At 39.1% G+C, this 27,898-nt stretch overlaps 2 protein-coding genes across 4 annotated transcripts; both read right to left on the minus strand.

The window, feature by feature from the left end:
- Nucleotides 1-2,697: 2,697 nt before the first annotated feature.
- On the minus strand, nucleotides 2,698-18,324 carry adam17a (ADAM metallopeptidase domain 17a). Of its 2 annotated transcripts, XM_063498704.1 has the most exons (20): nucleotides 18,117-18,324; nucleotides 17,715-17,847; nucleotides 15,833-15,966; nucleotides 15,586-15,674; nucleotides 14,812-15,001; nucleotides 12,379-12,509; nucleotides 12,112-12,198; nucleotides 11,418-11,537; nucleotides 10,897-11,041; nucleotides 10,526-10,617; nucleotides 9,985-10,137; nucleotides 7,814-8,013; nucleotides 7,612-7,715; nucleotides 7,400-7,534; nucleotides 6,956-7,083; nucleotides 6,707-6,785; nucleotides 6,446-6,534; nucleotides 6,265-6,324; nucleotides 5,369-5,405; nucleotides 2,698-4,397 (listed from the first exon to the last, which is right to left on the minus strand). In XM_063498704.1, exons 1-20 carry the CDS (start codon nucleotides 18,220-18,222, stop codon nucleotides 4,021-4,023), a joined length of 2,589 nt encoding a protein of 862 aa, XP_063354774.1. In that variant the 5' UTR covers nucleotides 18,223-18,324; the 3' UTR covers nucleotides 2,698-4,020. The 2 variants fall into 2 exon arrangements, with proteins under 2 accessions (XP_063354774.1, XP_063354773.1); XM_063498703.1 differs by lacking the exon at nucleotides 5,369-5,405.
- A 1,040-nt stretch (nucleotides 18,325-19,364) lies between these two features.
- Nucleotides 19,365-26,955, minus strand: LOC134644307 (14-3-3 protein beta/alpha-1-like). 2 transcript variants are annotated; one of them, XM_063497221.1, is made up of 6 exons: nucleotides 26,825-26,955; nucleotides 25,926-26,337; nucleotides 22,172-22,295; nucleotides 21,822-21,985; nucleotides 21,623-21,718; nucleotides 19,365-20,841 (listed from the first exon to the last, which is right to left on the minus strand). In XM_063497221.1, the coding sequence occupies exons 2-6, from the start codon at nucleotides 26,217-26,219 to the stop codon at nucleotides 20,776-20,778; spliced, it is 744 nt and encodes a 247-aa protein (XP_063353291.1). In that variant the 5' UTR covers nucleotides 26,220-26,337; nucleotides 26,825-26,955; the 3' UTR covers nucleotides 19,365-20,775. The 2 variants fall into 2 exon arrangements, with proteins under 2 accessions (XP_063353291.1, XP_063353292.1); XM_063497222.1 differs by having other exon boundaries at nucleotides 26,835-26,952.
- Between the last annotated feature and the right edge of the window lie 943 nt (nucleotides 26,956-27,898).

The following is a 27,898-nucleotide window of genomic DNA, read 5'->3' on the forward strand; positions in this document are numbered from 1 at the left end:
AAAATGTTTTCTATACATGGATATTTCTGCTGTTTATTTATGGGCTTAAATCCTTCCAAAATGTGGGCCTTTTTATTCTATGACATAACCAAAAAACTAAATAAACTAACTCCTTCATCTGATGCAGAGGTAATTCAAAAGACTCTGACTGTGGTGAATTGGTGAATGCTGACAGTCTTCTGCACCACCTACTGGACATGTAGCTGAACAGTTTCTTTAACATCTGCCACTTCATACGGTAATACCCTGTGTTGGTCAAGTTACTTGAAAATAGTAATTATTTACTAATTACTGATTACTTCTCCAAGAAAGTAATCCCATTACTTTACTGATTGCTTATTTTCGAAAGTAATTAGTTACTTTCTTACTTAGTTACTTTTAAAAAACATGATACACAACCTGAATACGTTATGAAGCAGTAGACCTTTCAGCCCAATTCTATTTTTTCTGCATATTTCATGATATAAAATTGAATCAAATAAAAAAATATTTTAAAAACTAGTTTAATTAGTTTTAACCTTTTAATTTTATGCACATTGCAACAAGCAAAAAATAAACTTATATGCAGCATTCTCTGACTGGAAGAAATTTGTTTAACATTTGAACCTACTTTCTGTATATTCCAGCATATAAAATAAAATATTTTTTGTGTTTACACTCTTTCAAATAGATGCAAGTAATACACAGCAAAAAATCAATAAAACCAAAGATTCAGCAGCACTAAGTCCTGTCACTCTTAAATCTATTTTCACTTGTTTAGCAGGAGTGGGACCGGTGGAGGTTTTTTTTAACTGAGAATTATGACTTAAAAGTTTTCCAGTGGCCCTAATCCTCTTCCGTAGATTTCTGTAGATTCCGTAGATTGCTTAGCTAGTATTCAGTGAATCAAACTTGTATCAATCAGGAACATGACTGGAGCACCTGGGGTATCAAAGCTCAAAGCAAGAGTGAATAGCAGAGTGTGCTGTTTGGTATTGTATTAGAAAACTTGGCAAGTTTTTAATGGGCGTAACCCACATACTCAACTCTACTGGATCGCAGATCGCGGGGGCAGCAGCCCAAGCAGAGAAGCCCAGACCTCCCTCTCCCCACCTACCTCCTCCAGCTTCTTTGGGGGAACACCAAGGCACGGGGGGCCTCCTCTCAGTGGGACATGCCCGGAACACCTCACCCCAGGAGGTGTTCTTCTCAGATGCTCGAACCACCTCAAGTGGCTTCTTTCCATGTGGAGGAGCAGCGTCTCTACTCTGAGCCCCTCTAAGGGAGAGGCCATCCATGCTTCTGAGGAAGCTCATATTAGCCACTTGTATCTGCAGTCTTGTTCTTTCAGTCACTACCCACAGCTTGTGACCATAGGTGAGGGTAGGGACGTAGATTGACCGGTAAATTGAGAGCACCAATCTGTCTGTCGATCTCCTGCTCCCTTCTCCCGGAACTCGTGAACAAGACCCTGAGATACTTAAACTCTTCCACTTGGAGGAGGAACTCATCCCTGACCTGGAGTGGGCACTCCACCCTTCTCCTCTGATCTCTTAGCGTAAACTAAGATTTACAAACATGTACAGGTATTTGTGTGTAACAAACTCACACACAAATACAAGCAGTCTGACCACACTCTATGCTACAATTTGATAATTTTCCTTTTCAAAAAGCTTAGTGTGTCTAAAAATGTCTAAAAATATTTGTGGAATTATTTTCACTCACTTACAGAACCTGCATGACCATGCACGAAACAAGTAAATTTACTAAAGTAAATTTTACACAACAGTGTACTTGAACGTAATCCATAATGGGCTTTTTGTGAAAGTAGTTTGCAAAAAGCAAGCAGTGTCACTTTATGTGCCCATAACTTTTGTTTTAAATCTTTTAGCGTGTCACTGCTGCAACAAGAACACTATGAATTAAAGGGTTTTTCCACCCTGTCTTGCACTCGGTTTGGGAGAAGTTTCAGACATGACTGCATGATCACAAGACTTTTCTGGATGTTTATTATAATATCTCACTCGCAAATCCCACAACTTCATAATGTTATGAAAAAAGTTGAAATACCATATACTTTAGTACATACTGTCACCTGTAAAAGTATGTCTCCTTGAATCTGCAGGTGTACTGAGATCAACAGGTTTCTGAGGCCTACAAACTGCGTGGCAGGGCAGCATCCCCAAACAAGATATGATCATTGTGATGGAGATGTTCTGGACCTCAGGAAAATTATAAAACAAAATGTACTCAGGTGAGCATCAGTACTATGTAATCAGTATCACATCCTATATATCATTCTATTAATTTAAAAAATGACTACATTTGGTATGTGATGTAAACATGGCATTGTTATAGACAAGGCTCACCAGTAGTGTTGGTGAACGGAGCTTTAGCTCTGGAAGATGTTGCTCCCACTGGCTTTGCTTTTTGGCAACAAGGTTCATCACTAAGTTCTAATCATGCTGGGACAGTGCACAGGATGACAGTGTGCGAAAAAGATGCACTCATACAAAATGATGGACATGTATGAATCATTAGTAGTTGTTGCTACATGTTGTTGACATGTATTTATAGACAATGGAGAAATATCCTTAGAGATGTTTGGTGTATGTGAAAACCAGCTGATAAAAATGAAGCTTTCCTTTTAACATTGTGCAGTGAGGACCACTGGAGTGCATCACACAGCAGCTGAATAGATATAAATGTGAGACCATGTATCAGTGGACAAAGATTTTTTTTTTATTATTTTGACATTTGTGTAGGAAATGCAAGCAAAAACTTTAAAAGAAACTTGAGTAGAGTTTTGTAAGCATAAAAACATTAAGAATATACACATCATCTGATCTACAGCAGGCTTGTTTTGTTCACTAGCATTCACATCCATCCTGTACACTAAAAGCTAGTGTTTTTATTTTGACCATACATGTTTTCTTAACATGAGACACAGCAGGTAACAATAAACAGGTGCATAGCTCACCTTGGCACACAGACAGAAAATTAAAAAATATATATTCAAATATTAAATACAGAATGTTGGAGTTGTCCGCTGCTGGGAATTGTATATAGATGAGAGTCACCGTGGGATAGTTGGTCACAAAATCCAAAAAGGCACCATATTGTTTTCTACAGGTTCAAACATCACAATACTGAAGCTTTAGCAAAGCTGATATTACTTCTCCCCACTTTAAGCTCCACCTACCAAAAAACACAATAACGCTACTTACACAGTACCTCAAAGAAACAGCTGATGAGACAGAACATGTGTAAGCATGTTGTAAACTTCAATTCTCCAGTGATGTTAAAATACTTCTAGACCAGCTCCTCCTTTATGTGTTGTTTGCACTTCCAGTAAAAGTTTCCTTCACTGAAAAATAGTTACACTTACAACATTAATATAGAGAATTCTGCATCATACTGCTGAGGTTTGTTCTGCTTCTAGGCGCTGTTTGGAGCAAGAAATGTTGTGTGAGCTTTTGTCACAACTTGAGGTTACTTACAGTCTAACACAGAATAAACCTGCGAATAAGGATTTGTGTAATCATTATCAATCCGCAGGGATTACAGTTAAATATTTAATATAATCTCTTTTTGTTCCTGACCAATATTTGCATTGTCAGAAACACATTTAGCCATTAGGTTAAACAAAATGAACATTGTTTAAAGAACTGGTAGATTTATTTCCACAGACACTCAAAAGCTTCAAATGGCCATGGAAATAAATACCTTAGTGAAAAAGGCACAAAAACATGAATTCATTTGCATTTAGTGTTAGAGGGCTTTGAGACTTCCTGTGTTGTTCAGTAGCTCAATCTAATTTCATGTGACTGAATAAACACTTTTAGAGCACTAAGATCTGAGAAAGATATGTTACGCTTTAATACCGGTTGCAATAAGAAAGAAAAGCATATGATGCTGCACATTTGTTCGTGTTCCCTAAAAAAAAAAACAAATATCAGTATGCTTGTGCAAACACACTTGTTTTTTGTTTTTCCTCTCTCTCAGCACTCCGTCTCTTTAGTATCAATGCGTTCCTGCCTCTTAAGGCGCCGTCGGTCCTTGGCTGGTTGGTTCTGTTCGGTCAGATCCTCGAAGGAGGATTTCGTAGCCGACGAGCAAGCTCCTGCGGTTGTGAAATCTTCCAGCAGGCCCTCCTCTCCCAGGTGAGAGCCGCTGCTGGTGTCCTCCTGGATGGTGGCCATCCGCAGCCCCCCTGCGCTGTCCGGGGTGGGGCCGGAGTTCAGATCGGGGGCCGGGGTACTGGTGTTGGCTGCGAGTGTGGCCCGGACCTGGCTCTGCAGCTGAGGCTGTTGTTGATGGATGAAGGGCGCGGTCCGGCCGCCGGAGGAGGAGGGAGGCTGAGGAGGTTTGACGATGCGCATGGGTGCTGACTCGAGGTTGCTCAGCACGTCTTGATTCTGAAGAGGGAGAACAGCATGTGAGAACAGAGGCACATCACAGCTGTGTGTGACTGAGGTGGCACCCATTCCCTTTTTACTACATTCTATTTAATTCAGAGCATCACATGTATCCCAGAACTTTACAGTTTAACTCCCCAACGTATGTTTTCTAATAATAACCTCATGTTACTGATTGCGCTACCTTTAAGTAGCTCCTATCTACTCTTAAAACACACCCAAAATCTTAAGCTGGGAATGAGTAAAAAAAAAACCTTTCTGCCTTTGACCATTTTGAAGTGTCAGACAAATGTGATTTATTAATTATGACTGCAATCCATTTAAGGTTACCAGCACCCTGATATTAAACACATTGGTTCAGCTGCAGGATTTAAAAGCAAACCTAAATGGAACTAAGCCATCATTAATTTGATAATTTGTGCGAGTGCTTAAAATGCTCTAACAAGTCAAAATGTCTGCAAGAAAGGTCTTAAGAGGAATGTACCCCCCAGTCTTTTTCTCCTCCCTCCAATCAAACCCAAAGAAGGACCTCACACAGTGCAGACAGCCACTAAACAAAAAATAAAAACAGTCACCTAAATGCTTCTTGTTTTGGCTTTGAAGAGCAACTAAAAACTGAAAACTGAAAAATGTCGACACACACTGCATCCAATTTCACGAACGACAACAATGTGCAACCCGTTTGGTCGACTCGATGTTTGAATACTCCAAAAGTGCAATCTTGCTTACTTGAGGCAATTCCTGATCTGCTGCTCCACAGCTGTTCAGTCGCATGAAGCTGTGCGAGCCTCCCTCGCTTTTTTTGTCAGATGAAGACGAGTTAGAGGGGCTGCAAATGTGCAGCTGGATCAGTGATTACCATCAAGGAGTAAGTGACTGCAAGAGTATCCCAAACGTGGGCCACTGACCATGCACCGTCATGGACTCAATGGCAACGCATCGCAACACCAAGCCGTCGCACACACACTCACCTATGGCGGGAGCTCTACTACAAATTTCCACCATCTGCTGCAGTTCCAAGGCAAAGAGTGATGGACAGGTCATTCAGAAAACCCAGCAGTGACAGTGAGGCCATTGCTTGTGGATTATCTGACCACTGGTTTATACAATTTAAAGAGAGTCTTCTGATTCTCATTCTTACCCTTTTAAACCAGCCCAGGTTAATGGTACACCTGGGCTGGTTTACCACTAGCCTTTTACAACATCAAATAATGATATTTAAAAAAAGCACAATTTCCCAGCTCAGCAACAAAAACCATGACTGTTAGCAAATTTTAAAGTTGGCCTGTTTTGATTTTTCTCATCTTTTGTCACACATATACCATTTCAATGCGTGAAGCACATATAAAACATGGCCAGGCCCTATGAACTAAAAGCTCAGGCTTAAGATGCTCTAAATGCTCATTTCATCATGTTTCCTTTTACTCTTGGTGCTGCAGGATGATCAGAGAAGGACCATCTTTAACACAGCAGCAGACACACAAGTCTTTTGGTTAAACCTTCTGTTTAAAAGGCTCAGCCAATCAGAGGAAAGTCAGCTGGAATGAAGAAGAGCTAAAAACGGATCTTGTTTTCTGGCAATGATGGGGTTGCCGTATGGTCCAGCATAAGATATAAGCAATATTTTGAACTTTAAATGTTACACTGCAGTTTTGAATTTATGTCTTAATTTCTCATTTGTAATGAAAAAAGGCCAATCCCTGATCCTCAATTACAGTCCATCATGTTTCCTCCACCTGCTTGATTAAAGAGGTCAGTTTTTAAAAAGCAATATGGAACTGGATTAGTTTGGTTAGTCTGGTAGCAAGAGAGCAAAGGTGGTGCACAGGATCATCATGTGTGAGCACTGGAAAGTTGAAGAACTTACATTTGGAGGATAATAAAATGACTTTGTGTTCTCCTCGTACTGCTGGTCGAGTCGCTTGTCCTAAAGATAGAGGTAACAGAAAAGGACAGCATAAGCATAGCGCTAATGATGAATATTAGCTGCTCATTGTACACTGAAGACAACGGGTATCAGTGCAAATGGATATTCAGCAGCTTCTTACCACACAGTGAACCAGGATACTGAGAGGAATCCAGAAGATGAGGGAAAACACCACAACTGAGCCCACTATGTTATCAGCCAAGAACTTCCCTGATGTGGTGATGAGGTGGAGGATAGTGATAAACACACAAAAGAGGAGAAGAAGAAGAAGAATTTGACTCAGCTAAGCTACTACAGTCATAAACATTAAAACAATATCATAATTATTCAGAGTTTTATTGTATCTGGAAGCATTTTCACACACTTTTTAACGCCGACTTACCAAATGTGTTTATGTCCAGCTTGTCAATAAAGTCCCACAGCCTCTCAATCACATCCTGTACCTGCTTCATGCACTTTCCCTTTATGACCGAAAACAAAGTTGACATTGAAATAAAAATAATATCTCCAAAATGTTGTAACACTGACACAGTTTTGTCAGCACTAGTGTAGTTCAGAAATACAGAAATATGATGGGATCAGCAGGTTTCCTGATTGCAGAGCAGAGAAGTATAAAGGTTTGGTAACTCACGCCTTCGTCACAGAAGCCCACGGTGCAGGGTTTTCCTTTGCGAAGGAAAAGAAAATTGCCACCTTTGACGTAGGGAGCGCAGGTGCCATTTTTACTCCTGCAACAGACTTTACAGGAGTGCTCAGTATCTGGAAGCAGAAGAGACGATCAACACAAGAAGCACTTAAAAAAGATTTAGAACGGTTATTCATTTATATCCTGGATATATTGAAAGAATATCCAAGCTTATTCAAACAGTCCCTTTTATTCTTAATATGTTACTTCCAGTTGTAAATCGAAAAAAGAAAAATCCAGCTGTGATCTTGTCATTTCTTTCCAAACTCACTGATTTTTGCTTGTCTAGATACTCCTCCATCTGATTACCTCTGTAATCAGTGAGAGTCTCCAGGCTTAATCAGCAAATCTCAGACATTTTCAAATGTTGTTGAAAGAAATAAAAATCACCATTGCAAGCGCAAGGCTGAAGGTTCAGCTCAGCCTCACAGAAGGGCACACACTCTCCATTGCGACACAGGCCTTTGTCGACACACACTGTGGTGTCAGCAGCATTTTCAGGAGGTGGGCATTCACTGCTGTTACCTGTTATGTGAAGAAAATGGTTAATTTATCTAGTTTTTTAATGCAGTTCTCATGTTACACCAGCAGGAGGCGATCACCTGTGCAGACGGATTTGCCTTTGCAGGTAGCATTGATGGGCTCCTGGCACGTTGTTCCTCTCTTTGCATAAGTGCAGTTCTTGCAGCAAGGGCTGTTTCTGTCACTGTAAAGAAATCAATTAATCCAACATTTGATTCGTTTGTTGCTGTTGTTTTTTTTTTTCAAAAAATTCTTTATAGATCCATCTTTTGGATTTCATACCTGCACTTTGCATGACTTTTGAACTTGCAATTGGAGGTGCAGCAGGGGTCATCATTGAGGTGGAGAAGGCCAGGGTCGCAATCTTCCCCATTCTCCACTCTGGAGTTTCCACAGACTTTACTGTTCCTCTCTTTGAAGCACAGCGGCGCCTTGTGACTTAATGTCTTCCCTACAGAAGCCTTGCTGCAGTTGGAGAAATGCTTCAGGAAAAACAAGAAGATAAGAATTAATCGGTAATAGGTTAAAGAGGACTGAATTTTAACTGTTATTTTTTTGCGTGTGTGATTAAAGGTGATGTGACAAAGAATAGTCATGAAGCTTTAACGCTGAAATAATGACATACGCAAATCACTTGCCTCTAAATTTTCCAAACCTGAATCTCAAAAGGTTTAACAGTTTATGCAATTATCTTGTTTTATGCTTCTCCTCAAAAACCTAACGTGGTTGATGTGAAGCTGCAGAAATCATAAGGCCAATGATGGAGGAAGCGCATTAGATTTTGCGTGTGTTGTTAATTTCACAGGAACAACTGTGACTCAGTTATCCCACCTTCTGCACAAGCAGAAGCTGCCATCCATTCTGCCCATCACATTCTGTATCATCTCAGCTCATCTTGCAGGCATAGACTGCTGCATACCAGGACTAAACGGCATCATAGCCTATTTAAAAAAATAAATAAACAATGCTACCTGATGTAAATTTGATTGATCTGCCCCTCAAGGAAAACTTGTTGGGAAGGTTATTATGGTTAACTAAAACTAAATGTGACATTTTAGCTAACTAAAATAAAAACCAGACTTTCAAAAATAATTAAAACTGATCAGATTTTTATTTGTTTGGCTGTAACAAAAGGGGACTTTAAGTCGACTGCTTTCTACAAGTCCTGTGTTTAAAATGTAATGCTGAAATTGATTTTCCTAAACCTTGCCTCTGGTATAATCCCTCGATACAATAATAACATTACAGACTAAAACTGAAACAAATAAAAACTAAATGGAAACGAAACATTTTCAACGACAACTGAAACGAGTAAACTCACTCTGGAAACTTACTGAAACTTAACCAAATGAAAAACAAAAAGTCCAAATGAAAGTAATCAAAACTATAATAATTCTGTTTCTGTTGTGGACTTGCTGTTCTGACCTCTCACACTGTGCACCGTTTGATTTCACCACAGAGTTGCACAAAAAGATGATGCCAATCACTTATAACCAATAGTTTGTCCATTCCCACAACTTTTTGATCACAGCAAATCAAGTAGTAGCTGAACTACGAGCACAGCTGAAGTATTGTTGGGTCTGACCCCCCCCCCCTTGTCTAGTTATGACATGCCAGCCCTGTCTCCAGGACCAAGTGCCTACTGCGCTTATCATGGCTGTTTTCTTCTTAACATGTTGTCTTTTCTTTAATCCTGCCAAAAATAATCAGTGGTCATTCTCAGGCCTACCTGGCCTTTTATCAGCACTACTCCTGTGCCGCACATATTTAAACTAAATCAAGAACTCACTGTGTACACTGCAGCCCGTGAGCTCAACATAAGAAGGACTAAGATTTCATTAAGCTTAGGATCAGGACTTATTCATAGTGAGTAATGCTAATTCACACAGCTACTTATTAATGACTAACATTGTGGGTCATCGCAGACGTTCTCTCTTCCTGGCATGTGACTGTATTTGTCTCTGTGCAGAGGGACCATCAACATGGACTTTCAATAAGAACAGTTTAATCCTCCTCCTACGTCTTCCTGGTGTTAAGGTCTCAACTTTCTCAACTTTATTTCAAGTAGCGCAATTTCACTAATACTCCAAAGGTCGTTGACATTTAGTTTTTTATGTTTAGTGTGCAAAGATGTACAGTGTAGTTTTGTTTTTTTTCTCTTTAATCATAACATGGCATCTCCTCTTTAGGTGCAAACTAGCTAACTAGCTTCCCGATCATTTCTAAGCCTGCTTTTTCATGGATACCTGGATGTTAAACTTTATTGTAACACCTTGGACGACACACATTGATCATTATACTGTAGCTGAAAGAACCTGGACTATTTAACTCTCAGTGTTGCTTCAGTGTGTGTTTACTTTGGGAACTGAAGAAGCATCTGAACACTGGAAATAGCTAATGATGCCAGACTTACCAAGCATATATGTTTTTATATTACATGAATGGATAGTTACCTTGTTGTTGACATGATCTCCACTCACAGCAATAGGGTACATGACAAACTTCCCCCCGTGGTCGTCACTGGGGGCACAGTACGGTATATTATCAGGATCATGCTCTGCTCCAAAGTTATGGCCCAGCTCATGAGTGGTTACCAAATCCGCCTCCTGATGAGACAAAAACACGCAACATTCATTTTTAATGCTTAATTATTAAGCCACCTAAGAATAAATATAGAATCTAAAATCCATTCTGTTTAAAATAAAGGAAGTTTTCAGGTAAAATGAATAATTCCATAGTTAAGTTTTGCACATTATCACAGAGTTTATAACAGTAAGCGTTTTGCAGATGAGCGTGGAGCATAACGCTACTTGGGGTGTCAAAATGCAGCCTGACTTGACATCGATACTCATCACACCCACACAAAAAGGTGTGTCTGCTCTACCTAGAACCTCAGCTTGGCAGGCTGACACGTTGCGTAACATCTTGGCTGAACTGCACCCAGCAACTCATTTTATTCTGACATTATAACTAAAGTAATGAGACGAAACAGACCTTTGTGAGGATGGTTTTGCCGTAGTTCTTGGTGCTGGTCAGGCCTGTATTGAGATAACTCGGCTTCTTTGAAGAATGAGATGGATAGTAAGCTAGAAAATTACAAAGCAAAGTGTCAGTACCTTTTTTTGTTTGTTCTAAAAAAAGCCTCCAACACATGGCTTTTTGTTTGGTTTCTTCTCAATATTATGGCTCGTTTTTCTTTTTAGCTTCACAGAGTAGAAATCATAGTTTGTCCATCTGGTCAAGAGATGTGCCAGTGCAGTAAATTTTAATGGAGCTAATTGTCCTAACAGGGAAACACTAAAAGTTAGGCTTTCAAAATGACATTAGAAAAATCCTCCTTGCAAATAATCAAAAAGTGACCTTACGTTTTGGGCAGAGTCCACCTAGAGCCTGAGGTTTGGAGGGGGCCACATATGCCAGACCCAGTGTCCCCTCATCAAAGTCCTGGTATGTAAACAGGTGGGCCAGACACACACTGGAGGCATTGTCAGCTATGTCTGAGCTGAATTGCTGCAGGACAAGAGGATTCTTATTTGTCACCATTTCTGTACATCCTAATTATTTTTCAATGACAATACAAGAATATTGGACATTCAGAAACTGAGCTCTTTGTAAAACTCTTTGATTTGGAACAATATTTATCTTGTATCAGGACATTTTACACGATGCACTCAACTTATTTACCATATTACCTCAAATAAACCTGTGCTCAGCTACTTGAACTCACTATTTTTGTGCATTTATGTAAATGGATTAAACAACCTGATTGAGTTTAACTGAATGATTTCCAAAACTGATCTTGAAAATATGAATCCAGTCAGTTTTGCCTGAAAAGGCCCCTTTGAGCTTTGTGTATCTATACACTTTGGTTTTCTTGCTTTTGTACCTCCAGAAGTCTCTTCACGTCCCAGACCTCCTTTCCTTTTACAGGGCTGTTCTCCATGTTGTAATGGACCCAGTTGGGCTGGTCAGGGGGAGGCTTTGTAGGCTCCTTGTTAATAATGATCTGCGAATAGTAACCAAAGACACAATTTCAGTAAGTGTCATTTCAGAGTAATACAAAATTGAAATTAAAGCCATGCCCCTAAGTGTAATGCTAATAATTAGTGCTACGTGGAACATTTTATTTGAAAAGCTATTAAAGTAATAAGAGCAATATGTGTTGGGTGTTCCCTTTCAGACTGGGGGTTAAATGTGACACAGTTCAAGTTCCTCTTGACATTTATTGTGAAGAAAATTGGACATTAAGCAGCTAAATGAATGCATATCTTTTCAGTGAGAACGCACTGAGTTCACAGTGTGACAAACAGTGTTTCTATTCATTCCCAAAGCCAGTGGAACAAATTAAATTACCCAACGAGGAATGCACAAAAGCTTCCAGTTTCTTCTAAAAATGCACTTCTCAAAGCCGCTGAGAGGGCAGTGTTATTCTCAGCCTCATTTCCGGAGTGACGCAATATAAAACATCAGCCATCGTGAGGCTGGGAGCAGCGCCGACTGACACTAAAGCGCCACAAGTGAATCAAAAATGTCAACATTTGACAGTACCGTATTGTTATGACACACAGCCACGTACACACCTGATGGATCTGGACCCCATAGTTTTTGAATTCATCACTCCATGTTGTGTTTCTATAAATATCATCAACTCGATCAATTAGCTCAATCTGGGATGGGAAAAGAAAATAATCAGACATACACAATAAACCATTTGATACACCTGAATATGCAAACAACAAAATTCCTACTGCCTTTATTTACAATTACTCTTTCAACGGGAAACAAAATGTGACAAAAGTTATTCTGCTGAAATATACATTTATAATAACACATTAGAAAAATCAGACCAGGTAGTTCAGAGTAATGCTCTCTTCTTTGCGGCCCATGTGTCTGTAGAAGCGGTAGTCTGCAACCAGCAACAGGGGACAGGTATTCTTCCTGTGATCGTGAACTTGTCTCTTCTCTCTGTGGTGGTATTCTGCCAGGACGAAGCAACAGAAGCAGAGAGACAGAATAAGGACAAGCAGAAAGATTCAGAAAAGTAGAATCTTTTTTTTTGTAGCATTGCCTCATTTAAAGTCTCAGGTAAGACAGATTAAGTACAAAGTACATAAAGATGCTGGACAATGAGGCCACGCTCCAATATCCCATTGTTAATTGTCCTCATTTTCAGATTTAGTAACATGACTTCTCTTTTTTTGCTTGGCTGTGATCTGATTAAGCTCTGCCTCTGTTCAGGCCAGATTTAAATAGCAGATTTAGCCTTATTATAGAGGTTTAAGAGCACAATAAATGTGGATGAGGCGTACTTTACAGGGAGGAACAAAGCCACTGTAAACATAAGGTAATTTAATGCGCAGATCATACAGTGTTGGGCTCCATCACCTACCTTAAGCGTAGGTATTCATGATATACTCAGTAATTTATTTTTAGTCTGCTTAAGTTGCTTTGTTCAAAAAATGAATACAAACAAGTCCTTCCTTCATTAAAAGTCTAGCATTAATCCATCTATCCACTCGCTTTTCCAATTTAAGGTTGCAACATAGCCATCACGATGTACACCCCTGACAGGTTGGCGGTCCACCACAACATGAACACAGACACACAAACAACCATTCGCGCTCACACTCACAACTATGGACAATTTAGAATCAACAGCTAAACTAATATGCATGTTTTTGGACTGTGTGAAGAGGACGGATGACCCACACGGGCACAGAACCAGAACCTTCATGCTGTGAGGTAACAGTGCTAACTGCTGCACCATTCTGCTGCCCCTGCATTCATTGTCAATATTCAATTAATCACGTTCCTGAGTAGGGTCCTTCAAATGTAAGCCAAATATGTGTTTAGACACGAAGGAAACAAAGTTCTCTTGCTGCAAGGATTATCAACCTAAACAGAAGGTGGCTTTATTTTATTCATTTATTTATTTTATTTTTGGGGTTATTTTTAGGTTTGTTTTTTTTTTAGTTTTCAGAATTCCTCCTATTGTGCAAAGAGCCCTACATCACCCAGCTTTAAAAAAAACTCTTCTATAAAAGGTAAAAAAAGTGAAAAAGTGCATTTATGGAGGGCCATGAGTGCAAAAGTGAATTAAACAATCACATCATTAAACACCCAAAAGTTGGTTCTGTTCACCGGGACGTAGCGCTTTCAGTGGAACGAACGTTTGGTCACTTTGATAAAATCCAGATGAACAAAACCAACTTTTGGAGATTTCCTCACCTGAATGACTGAGTTGGCATCAACACACATCATTAGATAATTAATTGAATACGAGTCAATAATTAATTAAAAATGAAAATAAATACATAAACAATCTTTTACATTTTTCAAATAAAATAATATTTAATTATTTACACATTAAATGTTACAATTCATATTAATATATAATTTATTTAACTCATTTTGGCTCTTGCGGCCCTCCATATAAACTAAGGTGAGCCTTCATTATAATTCTGTGCTTTTAATAGACTAAAAATCTACAACCTACTACCCAAGATAAAATCAACAGCAAATCCTTTAGGAAAGAATGACGATTAATACGATTTTTTAAAAAAAACTCAATTATTCGAATGTATGTGCAATGTCATTTTACCGTGTAACGGTCATAGTATGTTCGTCATAAAAATCTGTTTAAGTGAGACTCACACCCTAAATAATGCATTACAGAAAAGGAAAACAGGAAGACATCCTTTGGGGCATTACATCACACAGTACACTCGACACTATTCAAAAGTGTGGGTGTGCGCTTCACTGTCCTCCACAACAAGCAGTGGGAGACCAGTGACGACTCACAGTCCGCTCATTGGGCCGAGGAGCATCCATGAATTTTAATGCCTCCTCCTCCATACGAACCTTCACCTCAGCTCATTTCCCCAAAGAGCATTTTCAACCAGGAACCAGTGAGAGCTGTTGCATACATCTCCTCTGGCACATCAGCGCTGTTATATTCTTTACATTTCCAAAGCAGCACAAAAGAATAAAGAGGCATTTGGTTTTTACATAATGCCTACTTGTCAGCAGTGTGTATGTGCATAACACAGGATTGGAGATAGAAAGGCTTGTATTAAAGTGACTGAATCCAACACCCACCTCCTTTGTCTCACTACAGGCTCCTCTTTCCTTCTCTCCACCTTAAACATTTGCTATCCTCCTACTCTTTTTCACCTACTCCTATAATCCACACCAGCACAGAGCCCACGCTGTAACAGCACAAATATCTGCACAGATTTGCGAGATTCTCCACTTCAAGAGAGTTAAAAAGCACAGCTCACCCTCTTCCTGGTCCACCCTCTCCTGTCCTTCCCAGTCCCCTCTTGTATTCTGTGGCAAAAGGTCCTTGGGCTCTGCGTTGACGTAGCCACACACTTTTGGAGAAGCAATGCGGCTCAGATTCTTGACATCTTCTGAGCGATAAACCAGCAACCTCCCATCAGTTGGGGAATCGGTAAATCTCCACAGGGGCTGCATTTTTATACATTTTTTTAAGAGAGAAAGAAAGAGCTGGTATTAGGGAGAAAAATCACTGAGCTTGACGAAATGTGAGTATTGACAGCTGGAGAAAAAACAGACAGTAAGGGTAGTGGTGTGGTGGGAATGGACTGGCAGATGTGTCAGATTTACACAATATGAAAAATGCACCGTATCGTTTACTTCTGTGTAGTTTCACATGTTAGTTGTGAATCATTAGAACAGATATTGGGCATTTTTAATCACGCAAAATAAGCTCATTTCTACAAGGCATCGATTATTTAGCTGCCTCACTTTCTACTAATCTAGCATCTTTTTGAACTGACACTATAGGTAAGCTCTATACTGGTAATATTTTATGATATCTCAGCAAGCAAGCCCAGCACATTGTACTCAGTTATTGTATACATATAGATTTTGGGGTTTTGTATTGGCTTTGATATTGCTGCCTTTACATGCTTCAGGAGTGCGGGCTTGATGATGTGAAACAGCTAAGGTTAAGCGTCTTACAAAGAAAATACTGAATTTAAATTCTCCCTCTATTTTGGCACAGAGACAGCAGGTATACAGATGCATACCTCTACATTGTACTCTGCTTCGTCAGTCAGAATGTGAGCAGAAAACTCATCTCCGTCTATGTGTGCCTGCACACGTGAATTCTCCTCCCCTGCGAACATAAAACAAATTATTAGTAACATTTAATAAATATGGATTTACTTCAGATATATAAAAATTTGCTTGATTTCCACATATAAACTATAACTCTTGTAAAATGAAGAACTGGGAAAATTATATTCTGAAAATATGTTTTTTTCATTCACTCACCAACAACATGGCCAGTGAAATAGTTTTGGAGGTGAACATCATAATTTTCCTTCTTCCCATGTTTGTTAACAAACACAGCTTGGAAGTTGTCCGTGAAAAGGTCTGTGTTTGTGGTCAAGTAAAGTTTGAAATGTCTGGATTTGGAAAAGAAGATAACATATTTTAACTTAACCAATAAATGGCTGTTTGGTCCTGTGTGAGACATCAAACTGGGTTTAGCAGACATAGTATTCACATGGCCATATGTATAGATATATACTAAAAGAGCTGTAGCTGTGCATCTGTTATTAATGAGGTGACCTAATCTTGGTATGACTAGTTTAAGGAAACAGAGATCAACATGCACCGATCTTGCCAGCGTGACTCTTCAGCAGCTTGAGCTAGACATTTTCTGTTTTCACTGGCAGTACTTCCTTGCTTTACATTACAGTAGCTACTCAACTACTTTGGGCTAAAGAGAAAATTCAAATTATTCCTTAAAAGACAAAAATGATTTTTTAATTTTACAGTCAAAATCACAAAACAAGTCCAGGCAGCTCGTATGATACTTTGGTGATAAAGGGATAAACAGTTTAAATGATTCCAAGAAATTCTAAGAGAATCCTGAGAATGAAACAGATACAGAGCACAAATAAGGAATGCATGAAAAACAGAAGCTTCTTCAGAAACTTAGAATAAGTAGAAGTAAATCAAAACTCAGATTCCTGAATATTCGGATAAATCCATTTTAAATTGGCAGAATTCACACACACCCTCAGTGCTACAATCCCATGATTGTAGCATATGTATGTATGTGTATGTATCTCCTCCTAGATTGGATCACTGTAGAACATCCAGTGTGAGGGCCAACATCTATATGGCATATACAAATATTCTATAAAAATCCCACAATCGTATATATTTGTACATTTGACAGTTCAATTGAGCACCTCGCACAGGAGTTTGCTAGTAAATATAAATTGCAATTATTAAATAGAGCAGGCAAAAAAAATAGTCTTTGGGCACATTTCAATTTTACAGTTTGTGTAAATTTAGAATTGTGATCTCAATTATTTTTGACGTGAGAGGATTTATAACAAAACTGAAACCCTTCTTGTTCCCCTTTCAAGACAAAGGGAACTAGGCACGAACTCACCGCTTCAACTGAGCCTTTTCTTGTTACAAATGACACTTCTTACAAAACAGTCTATAACAGCCACAACAGTCTATTAGGTTTGTACTGAGCCATGGCTGTGTAGATTTTTAACAGTTTCTAAAAGGTAGAACGCAAAATATTTAGCTTTTTCCAAGACTTAAACAGTTTCTGCCATTACTGCTATTTGGCAATGATGGCAGTAATGCACATGTAGGGTTCACCAATAAAATAAAAGGTTCTGAGTGCTTCGGGCAAAAAAGCAGCCCAGTTAAGACGAAATGAAAGAAAAACAAAGCATGCTATGAGAAAATCATGAAAGAATATCAGGAAAGTGCAAGAAAAATGGCTTAAAGAAAACAAAATTCCTATGAGATTAATTTTTACCCTCTGTGTAACACTTGGAGACCTGATTGTGCCACTGATTGTGATCATTATTATTATTAGAATATAGTGACTAGTGAGACGACAGCAGATCAGCATTATAATATCTGAGCCACAAACACAAATTTGTGTTTCTAAAGAGACTGATAAAAAAAAACCATGTCAAACACGTTAGAGATGTTTTACCAGGTCCTCATTACTCCAGAACCAATGTATAATATCACAGTGGAAATCTGCTCATAGATTTGATCAAGATTTTTACCTCTTTCATCATGTGCAGAGCTATAGGGGTCTTTGTTTTAATACAAACCTAAAGGAAAAGTGAAGCGACTCTACAACATCGCTTAAAAGAGCTCACTGTTGTACCTGTGCAGGGCACTGAAGCTCACCAGACGCTCCAGGTGGGACTGGGTGTGGACGTCCCTCTTCCTCAGAGAGTGCAACTGGAGGCCTGACAAAGGCAGCACCTCATAATCTGACAGGACTGAGTTCAGAGAATCTGGAATATGAAGGGGACAACTGTCACATAAGACCGAGCAGATACTGAGTTCGTTCATTTACAAAAGTCTGCACATGTGAAAACGCACCTGTGCTCTCATTTAACAACTATTCGGGATTTCGTGAGTTAATAAGTTATAACATATCTAAGATCTAGAAAGTGCCATTGCTTTAAAGTATTTATTATTTACCAAAATTATCCCGAAGATAGTTTACGGTAACATTAAAGCTAACTTCTGCTTAGGCTGAATTGCTAAATTAGCTTCTTACCAAACTCGGGGTGGTCTTCCTGGTCCCCATCGGTAGCAGTCATTGGCTTAATTGCAGCGTTTACCCAGCAAGGAGCCAGAAGGGTAAATAAAAGTATGCTCCCCATTTTAAGCAGAGCTCACTATACATGTGCTGTCATTGTCGGGGGTAAATAATCCGTTTGTTTCGACAGCTAGCTAAGCTACCCGGAAGTCCACCGAATGGAAAACATCCGCTAAAAGCTAATGTGCCGTTGGAAAGGAGTGACGAATGACGTCAGACACATGAAGAGCAAAGCTGTACATTAGATAAAACGCTTGGTTTTGTTATTTATTTACATATATATATATATATATTTAATGCCTCTTCTATGGGAGAGAGAGAGAGAGAGAGATAGATATAGATATAGTTTATATATATAGTTTATAAATAACCCAATAAATGCCATTTTGCATTTAAAATTTTAAATACACAGAAAATCTCAATTCTGTAAACATAAGCATGAGGAGTTGTTGATGTATGACTGAGATCATCTTATCATACTCCTCAGTGTGTATTTATACCACTTGAGCAAAGTACATCTTGCATCCGAGAAAAAGAAATCCTCCCCGTGACTAAAAACTAAAACCAATAGTGAAACTATAACTAAAATAAAACTGAACACACCAAATTACAAGCCCGGGTCATCCCCAGTTTACCTTCAAATCGGAGTATGAACAAATGTGCATACTGCTGCTTCCTTTAGGGGTCGCCACAGAAGATTATCTGCCTCCATCTCACTCCCTAGCATCCTCTTCTGACATCCCAACCCTCTCTGCATGTCCTCCATTACATCCACTATTCTAAGCTTCACACATCGAAACCATCTCAGGTTTTCCTCTTTGCCAATGTTTTATGTTGTCATGTATTGCACTTAACTCACTGGGACAAAACATTTATTTCAAATATAAATGTGTTCATGTTTCATCTGTATTTTCCACCAGTGTTTGTTAAAGCATTTTACCTCAAGCTGTACTAATGTTGAGATCAATATTGCCAGCTTAAGTTTTATTGCAGTAAAGGTAAACATTTAACCCATATCAAATGTGGAAAATGTAAATTGTGAATGCAAATGTAATGTTATAATTTACTATTTGAGTTATGTCAAGTTTGCTTTTCATTGATTTAATCCTACAGGGAGTTGTTTAAAGTACAGTTATAAACAAAAGGAAAAATGAGGAATTTAAGCACCAAGTTATAAAAGATAAAAAAAAAGGCAAAGGCTGGACATGGTTTATAAAATGTTTTATTTATGTTAACACAGCTGATACATACAGATTCAACAGACTGTTCAACAAGGCTTCTGGGGGTCTACAACTGAATGAATAGCAAAATAGTGGTCCAAATCTCTAGTGACAATCACTGGACAGACTAACAAATCACCCTTTGTAGGATGTGTACAAACTTGCATTAGAAATGGATAAACTTGACATTTGGACAGGTTTATGTTACAGCAGTCTTTTCCATGTCAGTCTGAAGATGCACAAGACCCAGAAGATTAAGGTGGCCTCTCTGCTGGAGGATGAGGAGGACTGACATTATAAATAAATCAGAATATAAGACTGGAGTGTGAACATCTACTTCAACATCCACATCTCAGTCTGGTTTTCCTTCTGTGACGTGAAATTTACAACGAGAGAAAATAAACAAAGTCCAACTAGTTCCCAGTGGACATCAAGTATCAAGACAGTGATGCATTAAGGACATTACAGGAAACTCCTTCAAGTTTCATCACGGTGTATGAGTGATGAAAAAACAAGTTCACTGAAATTCAACCAGCTGTCCATCGGGGTCTAGTGCGTGGACGTCAGAGTCCTCGACATCCACAAGCTGGCTGCCTCTGAGCGCTGTTCTCGAACTCGCCACACCAGAGAGGTTTAAAGGAAGTTATGCGCATTAACAACTTGCTTATGATGTTCAGAAAGTGTGTCAACACCACAAGGTTTAAGAGACAAGCATGTCCCTGAATTTGATCACACGAGGCCCACCATTACCCACTAGGTATAAATGCTTCATCAGACCCAGGACAAAGTGAGGGAAGTTAAACCTCTGTTGCTGGGCACCGGTTTAGCTCAGTGTGTCGAGCAGGCGACCACATGCCATAAGTCTGAGAGCGGCCGGCCCGGGTTCGAGTCCGACCCACAGCCCTTTGCCACGTCTTCCCCTCTCTCTGCCCCTGCTTTGGGTCTATCAAATACAAGGCCCAAAAAAATAAAAACTGCTGTGTAGAGACAGGTGTACTACAGTAAGATATACAAGGAAATTAGTATGTGTGTAATATTTGTTATTGGAACAAAATCCAACCATTTCCATTTTATGAAGTTTAGCTTTCCAGTTGTTTTGCCTCTAATTGAGGTAGGGAATCTGATATCATGTTGAGCTAGCAATCACGGTAAACTGCACACAAAGGGGATGGCTGAGACCACAAAGTAAAGGAATGGAGGGTTCTCTCTTTTGTGTCCAAATCAAGTGTGCGTTTTTGTCGTTTCTTCCCCCCCATATTAATACACAACCGTTTTCAGCAATGTTTTCATGGTAGAATGTTTAAGTGGAGCATTTTAAGGAATGAAGGATGTATAAAAAGTTGTTTTTTTTCCTTTTATTTTTTGGAGTCAACCCCAGCAGCATGGGCTTGGGCTTCTTAGTTCGATGGCTTGGAGCCCTCTTCTCCCTCTCCCTCCTCAGTGGCGTTGTCTGATGTCCATAACTATGGGAGAGAGAGTTTTAAGACAGGCAAATATCCAGATTCATTCACAGATTATGATCAATTTAATGAAAATTTAGTGTATTGTACACACTTTTAAAAAAAAACAAAAAAAAAAAAAAACCACACCACAGGGACACTGTTAAAATGCATTTTTAATTGATTGGGTGGGGTGGTGTCCAACACTTATCCGAACACGCAACCTGACAGTCTCAGCCATTTTACCATGAAGGGATACGGTTTTGAAGCAAATTAAAAGGAATCGTGACTTTATAACCGCAATGTCACACAACATGCATAAGCCAAAGACAAGTCATGCTCTGGCCTTTGCTACATTGACTTGTCAAGTGACAGAAAGCCTTCTTCCCCTCAGCACACAGACTGGCTGGATAACCACAGGAAGTCTGTGCATGTGCAAAAATGGCTGATTCATGCTTATGGTTGCATCTTTCATCGAAAAGGATCTGTACACTGCAGATTTGTCACTCGGGATAAAGAGCAATGGTATTTAAATATTTGTGGCTACGTATTGATTGTTTTTTTCCCCCAAACAAACCTTTAAAAAAAAAAAAAACAAAAAAAAAAAAAAAAAAAAAAAAACACACAAACAAACAAACAAAACACCACTCCTACTACTGTAGGACTAGAAACTTGAATTAGAAATTAAAAATACTGCCCAGCGATATTTTTGGTGTGGCTGAACATCAGGTTCATGACACTGAAACAACTATGATACATTCAGTTCAGTGAAAACTGTTTTATGTCAAAAGAGTAAAGCACTCACTGTCAGGTTATCTCTGAGGAGCTGCATGATAAGAGTGCTGTCTTTGTAGGACTCCTCTTGTAGATTGTCGAGCTCTGCAATAGCATCATCAAATGCCTGCAAGTGCAAAGATAAACAGCAACACTTAGAACAGATCCATTTTCAGCTGTTTACAACTTAAGACCTCAATAAGTTGTCAGATTACTATTAAGGTCTGTACCTGTTTGGCCAATTCACAGGCTTTTTCTGGAGAGTTCAGGATCTCATAGAAGAAGACCGAGAAGTTAAGTGCCAAGCCCAAACGAATGGGATGTGTGGGTTCCATTTCAGCCTTGCTGATGTCAAATGCTTCCTGGTATGCTTGCTGTGAGCTTTCAATGGTATCTAAAGGAAAAAATAAATCATTTGTGTAATACCAAGGTTCCCAAACAAATCCATTGAACAGAAATTGTTCAACTTAAAGACTACACTCCACTTTCAGCAGGAGGCAAAACTGTAAACTTAAAATAACTGAAAACTTACAAATGCTAGTGTGAAAATAAAATAACTGTAGTACTGATGTTAACTCACTTGTTTTGTTCTCTCCACTGGCAACTTCAGCAAGGTATCTATAGTAGTCACCCTTCATCTTTAGATAGAAGACTTTGCTCTCTGAATTTGAAGCATTTTTAATTAGATGGTCATCCAGCAGTTTCTGTGAAAATAAATGAGATCAATTTCAAGTTTACAGACCAAATACTGAACAGCAAAACTTGAGTATGATTATCATTTATTGAGCCCCAAGTTAAAAGGTATGAGGACCGCAACATTCAACACCACTGGATGAGCGATGGTTCATCCAAGTGTCATGCTGGCCTACATCCATTAGAAAGCTTTCCTGCCTTTGCTCTTTACGAGTACATTCTGCATCCATCAGGAGTCAAGTGCATATGCTCACACTGTCATTTTGAAGGATCATTTTACTTGGTGGTAATTTCAGCTGAAGTTGCTCCAAATTACACAGAACCAGGCCAGGCCTCTGGTGTGTCCCCAGCTGTCTTCTGCCCCAGATACTTACATTTTGTGCAAGGACTGTGCAGCATGGTTTCACGTCTTATTGCTGACACTGCCGTTATTGCCATTTTGAAACAGCCATGGCATTGCTTATAGGCTAGAGATTTCCTCAGATATTTTATAAGGTACTATGTTTTCACAATACTCCCATTACAATGGTCCATTTGCCCCCCCCCCCCCGCCCCCAATTTTACCACACACACTAAAGACTAACTGCCCAAAGTTTATTTCTTTCAATAAAAATCTACATACAACCCACATTAACATAAGTTAACCATTTGTGTGGGCTATACATAACATACTGGGGTAACAGCAGAAACTACAAGCTGATCATTTCTCCACCTGTATATTATGCCTAAACAAACTCCATCCCGACTAGTGCTGAGAGGTATAATGGTTTAACGGTATAAAATTTGATTTTTTTCATATGCCACAATCCCCACAGAAATTCCATGAGCAAAGTCTAGGGAAACATAGAAGCTCTGGCTGCATTGCATCATTCCCATAATTACTACTTGAAACCACACAGTTCAGAAAAGACCCATACTTGCTCCATGTGCATACTCATTTAAATTAAAAAAAAAAAGAAAAAAAGAAAAAAAAGAAAAGAAAATGCTGTCCATCTCTAGCTGGCAAGTTCAGAATCTGCCTGAAATTGAATCAAGTTTGCGAGAGAAGGGAACGTGAGCCCAGATGCTCAATGGCTAGTTCACAGCTACCTTCTTTCTAAATGTTTTTTTTTTTTTTTTTTTTTTTTTTTAAATATAAAGCCAACGTTTTTTAACTTACTACTTGCCTAGAGCAATAAGTTTTGGTTGTAAAAACATGTTAAGCTTTAATAACTGTACTTACAAACTACTTTTTGCCGTTTTGAGTAAACAACTAGTTACTTAAGACATAAATGACTCCTTTTTACCATCCTTCATCTGCAACAAAGACCAATGTAGAAAGTCTTACCTACCACATCTAGCCATTTTGCTTACATTTTACTTAAAACATCAATTATTTTTAGTTTTTTAAACTGTTAGTTTTAAATTTGTATTTGCGTATTTTTCCATTTACCAATTTCCTTGCTTTGTGCAAATATTGCATTTAGCTACTAGCTTCTATTTCCAACTTAAATTACTATCAACTGTTACGTTTCGGTCACCTAACAGTATTTTCCCCAACTTTGTGATGATTAAGCTAGGCCAAGTCATTCATCTTTGAGTGGATATGCATAGAGGATTACTTTGGCTAATCTGTCGGTGAAACTCACATGGCTTAACCGATTGAAAGTGCAGATTAACTGTTTGACTAAATGAAAAGCTTGATACTCTGCAGACAAACATCAATTTTACCTACAACTTCAGTTTTACAAATTTAAACCGTTTTCAAACAAAAAGGTCCAGAACTGCCATTTCCAAACAAGCTCAGCTGAAACACACAAGTGCTAAGCGTTCCTCTTTCATTGCATATTCTACACAATAGACAAGAAGAGGAGTGCATTTCCCTTCAGAGCTTTCACACAAAGCTCTGATTTCAGTCACCAGTGCTCACACACACACAGCATGGTGTTGTTACATTTAATCCCAACTGTGCAAGTGCCTTCACATTTTTAATGTGAATTGATGTGCTTTCAGAGTATGGGCGGATCCCTTATCATTTCACTATTAGCTGCAGGGTGTTTCCTTTACTTTTTACTTAGCAAAGGTTATAATCAGGCAAAATAACACAATGTGTCTGTGTCCTACCTCTAGAATATCAAAGATGCCTACACTGGAAATCAAGAGTTCTGCTGAAGGCTTTAATTTTTTAGACTGTGTACAATTTAGTGTTAAAAACTTTTCAATAGCCTGCATCTGCTCAGGTGACAAGCCTATAGTTGTGTTTTAAAGCTCTAAATGCACATGTGCGCAAACCGGAGCAAAGCATCTCCACACCTCTGCTGTCTGCACAGTGAAAAGTCTAGCACTTGTCACTGTGCAGGAAATCAAATAAGGCGGCACATAAGCAGCTTACTCGTCTATTGCAGTCTTTGCTCTTTGTGGGTGCATTACCAACTTGTAAGGCTTCTGCAGACAAGTTAAGGCATGAGCACTGACACGCCCTTCTCTGCTGACAGACCCTCAGTCAAGACTCAGCAGGGAGAAAGCTGAAAGCTGAGTCACTGCCATGCAAGCGCACATCCTTATGAACACGCATGGAAGATGGTGGAAAATGAATGCTTCCTGCGTCTTTGCAACACATTTGAAAAAGGCATCAGCTCAGGAAAATTATTTCAATCTTATAACTAAGGTTTCACTTTGATCCCCTCTAATCCATTATCAAGGCCAGCTAGAAACAATGTAAAGGACCAATCTGTGATGTAGCATTGGGTTAACTAGTAAAGAATACTCCAGCAATTCTGTAATGATAAGCCTTGAAATGCAGCAAGCCAAGTCTGAGAAGGTATTTAGTTGGACTGGTTTTAATAGGTGGATCTGCACAACAGAGGATGACATTTTCTTCTTTTTTTTTTTCTCTCTCTCTTTTTCTTTTCTTAAACCAATCTATATAAGCTGGACTTGAGGAAGAGCGAGGCATTTCTGCATGTATAAATGGCACCAATAATATTATAGACTACACTGACTATCATCTACAGCATACATTCAGTGCATTTCCTAGGTTAAGCCTTTACCCATTTAGACACACCTTTTTGGTGCAGCTAATCTGACCTTTCCTCAGTTACAGCACACCCTCACAAGTTTAAGCCCATTGTTTGAAATCCAGATTCCCAAAAGACAGGAACAGTGGGAGGACAACATAATACTTCCTTGTCCCCACTGGTTTTAGAGTCCATATTTACAGGACAACTTACAGGAAAGAGCATTGACTAAACTATTCAATAAAAAAAAAAAAAAAAAAAATATGTACACAAATTCGTCAGCAAAATTAAAGTGTGTGTGCGCGTGTGTAATATTTAGATCTCAGGTAAAAAGTTGCATTCTTAAAAAAAAAAAAAAAAAAAAAAAAAAAAAAAAAAATCTTATAGAAATTTGTCCTTACAATAAAACACATCAAGCATCTGCCACTCCCCTCAAGAGCAAACGTAGATTCTAAAAAAAGAAACGCTGCAGTTTTAGTCACCACTGACTAAAGTTGGTTATAGTAATTATAATTTAGTCAGCAGTAAGACATTAAAGCTTAGCTTCCAGAGTACATATTCCAAGACGGTGGTCTCCATCTCACATATAAGCAACATGCGCTATGCTGCGCGATTTAAAAAATAAAAAATATATATACACTTTACCAAAACACATTTGCAGATTTCATCCAGTTCTGATTCCACTTTCTCGCGATATTCTTTGACCATCTGCTGCTTCTTTTCGCAACCCTCGGTCTTCAGTCCGATGCTGGATATCACCCTCCATGAGGACCGCCTCGCCCCAACCACGTTTTTGTAGGCGACGGACAGCAGGTTCCTCTCCTCGTTTGACAGCTCCTCTCCCATCTCTGTAACAGCCTTCATACATTCTGCCATGTCGTCGTAGCGCTCAGCCTGCTCTGCCAGCTTGGCTTTCTGGATAAGATCCGTTCTAGCCATAGTTTATATATTTATTGGAAGCGAGAAATGAGAAATCCCGGGAGGATGAGTGACAGTCGAGGACTGTTACGCTTTAGAATGGCCGTAGGATGGGATGGACAGTGGCAATCCCCACAAGCTGCGAAAAGACGTTAACAATTAGTACGATGGGACATATCAATATACAGCTGGAGGACAAGATATCCCAACGATAATCATAACGGGGCGTAAAAACGGGTTTAAAATAGCACAATTTTTCAAAAATGAACGCGTTAAATCGCTTTAGCGTACAGAAAATTTCCTATCCAAAACCACAAGTAACCTGTAGTGTTAACAGTAAAGAAACTTCATCTCGCTATACGGTTCTTTAAAAGCTGCGGTTTGCTGCGAGCATCGGAAGTAGGAGATCTACTGGCAAGCCCGTCTCACAATTGAACCCGCCACAAAGCTGTCTGCTGCACCTAGCTAGCGAGTTAGCAAGAGAACTAGCTGGCTACAACGGCCACTCCTTTCATTAAAAAAAAATGTCACACTAGTTCCAGAAAAGCCTAAACGTACCCACAACGTGTCACTAAAGCAACCCACCAGTAACCGTATATTTGCCAGGAAAAAAAATAAATACTCACTGTTGCTGACCTAATGAAGTCTGAATTTGCTCCCCAAAATGCTCCGTTATGAGATAGTGGCTAGAAAGGAGAAGAACGGCGGCGGCAGCAGCAAGAACCCAACTGAACTGCTAAAATAAAGGGGGGTGTGGGGGGGGAGAGTCATCTGAGTGTTGACTCTCCAATCATAAGTCCGTCTCACATTTGATTGACAGGAATAGTAAGCTCTGTAAACCTGTAGCTATTTAGCGCGGGGAAAAGAGGCGGGCTTATGGTGGTAGTTTGGTTGAGCGGAACGCTGCAGAGCCTGAGGCCCACGGGGTTTCCTCCAATGAGACCAAGGGATGAAGACGTCATCGCATTGCCATGGTGATGCTTATCCAATCACGCCCTTGCCTTCCACAAGCTGTGGGCACTGTAGGCGGGTGTGGCTCTGGCTTTTTTTTCATGACTAGAAATTTGCCTTTTTAAGTGTTTTGGTTAAATATTTCATGGGTTCTTTCTTATTTTAAAGAAATCACTTGAGAACTTGAGTCGATATCTGCACATTTTAATTACTGTGGCTAATTTCTGTGTTGAAATCTATCCAGCTGCTGGACAGTAGCCTTATGACTATCCATATGCAAAATTGCTGACAGGTTGAATGTTGATTGTTGCTTTACATTTAAAGAAGAAAAAAACAGCAACAAAAAGTAGCTTTCATTGTTCACTGGAGGATTTATTTGGGTTTAAATCCAGTAGGCTTTAAATCCAGGCATAAGCATGTCAGGTAATCAAATAGCAATGCTGAATCCACTTTCACACATGAAGACAAGTCAGCAGCCTTGTTTATTTTGATTTTCATTCTGCTTTTTTTTTGCCTGGATTTAAGCTACTTCAACTGTCACCAGAATTGATTTAAATGATTTAAATGTCATCTTTAAAACTCCCAGTAATGCCCTCTAACAATGGAAGAGATTATTCTGCAGCAACTAAATAAAGTTGTTGCTTTCACATGGTAAAAGAAAGTGATCAGCTATTGACTGAAGTAAATGGGATTACACTTTTATGACCGCATTAATTATTATACAGTAATACAAAGATACAGTGCAAAGG

Source organism: Pelmatolapia mariae, linkage group LG16_19 (assembly GCF_036321145.2).
Source record: "Pelmatolapia mariae isolate MD_Pm_ZW linkage group LG16_19, Pm_UMD_F_2, whole genome shotgun sequence".
NCBI classification, from domain to species: Eukaryota; Metazoa; Chordata; class Actinopteri; order Cichliformes; family Cichlidae; genus Pelmatolapia; species Pelmatolapia mariae.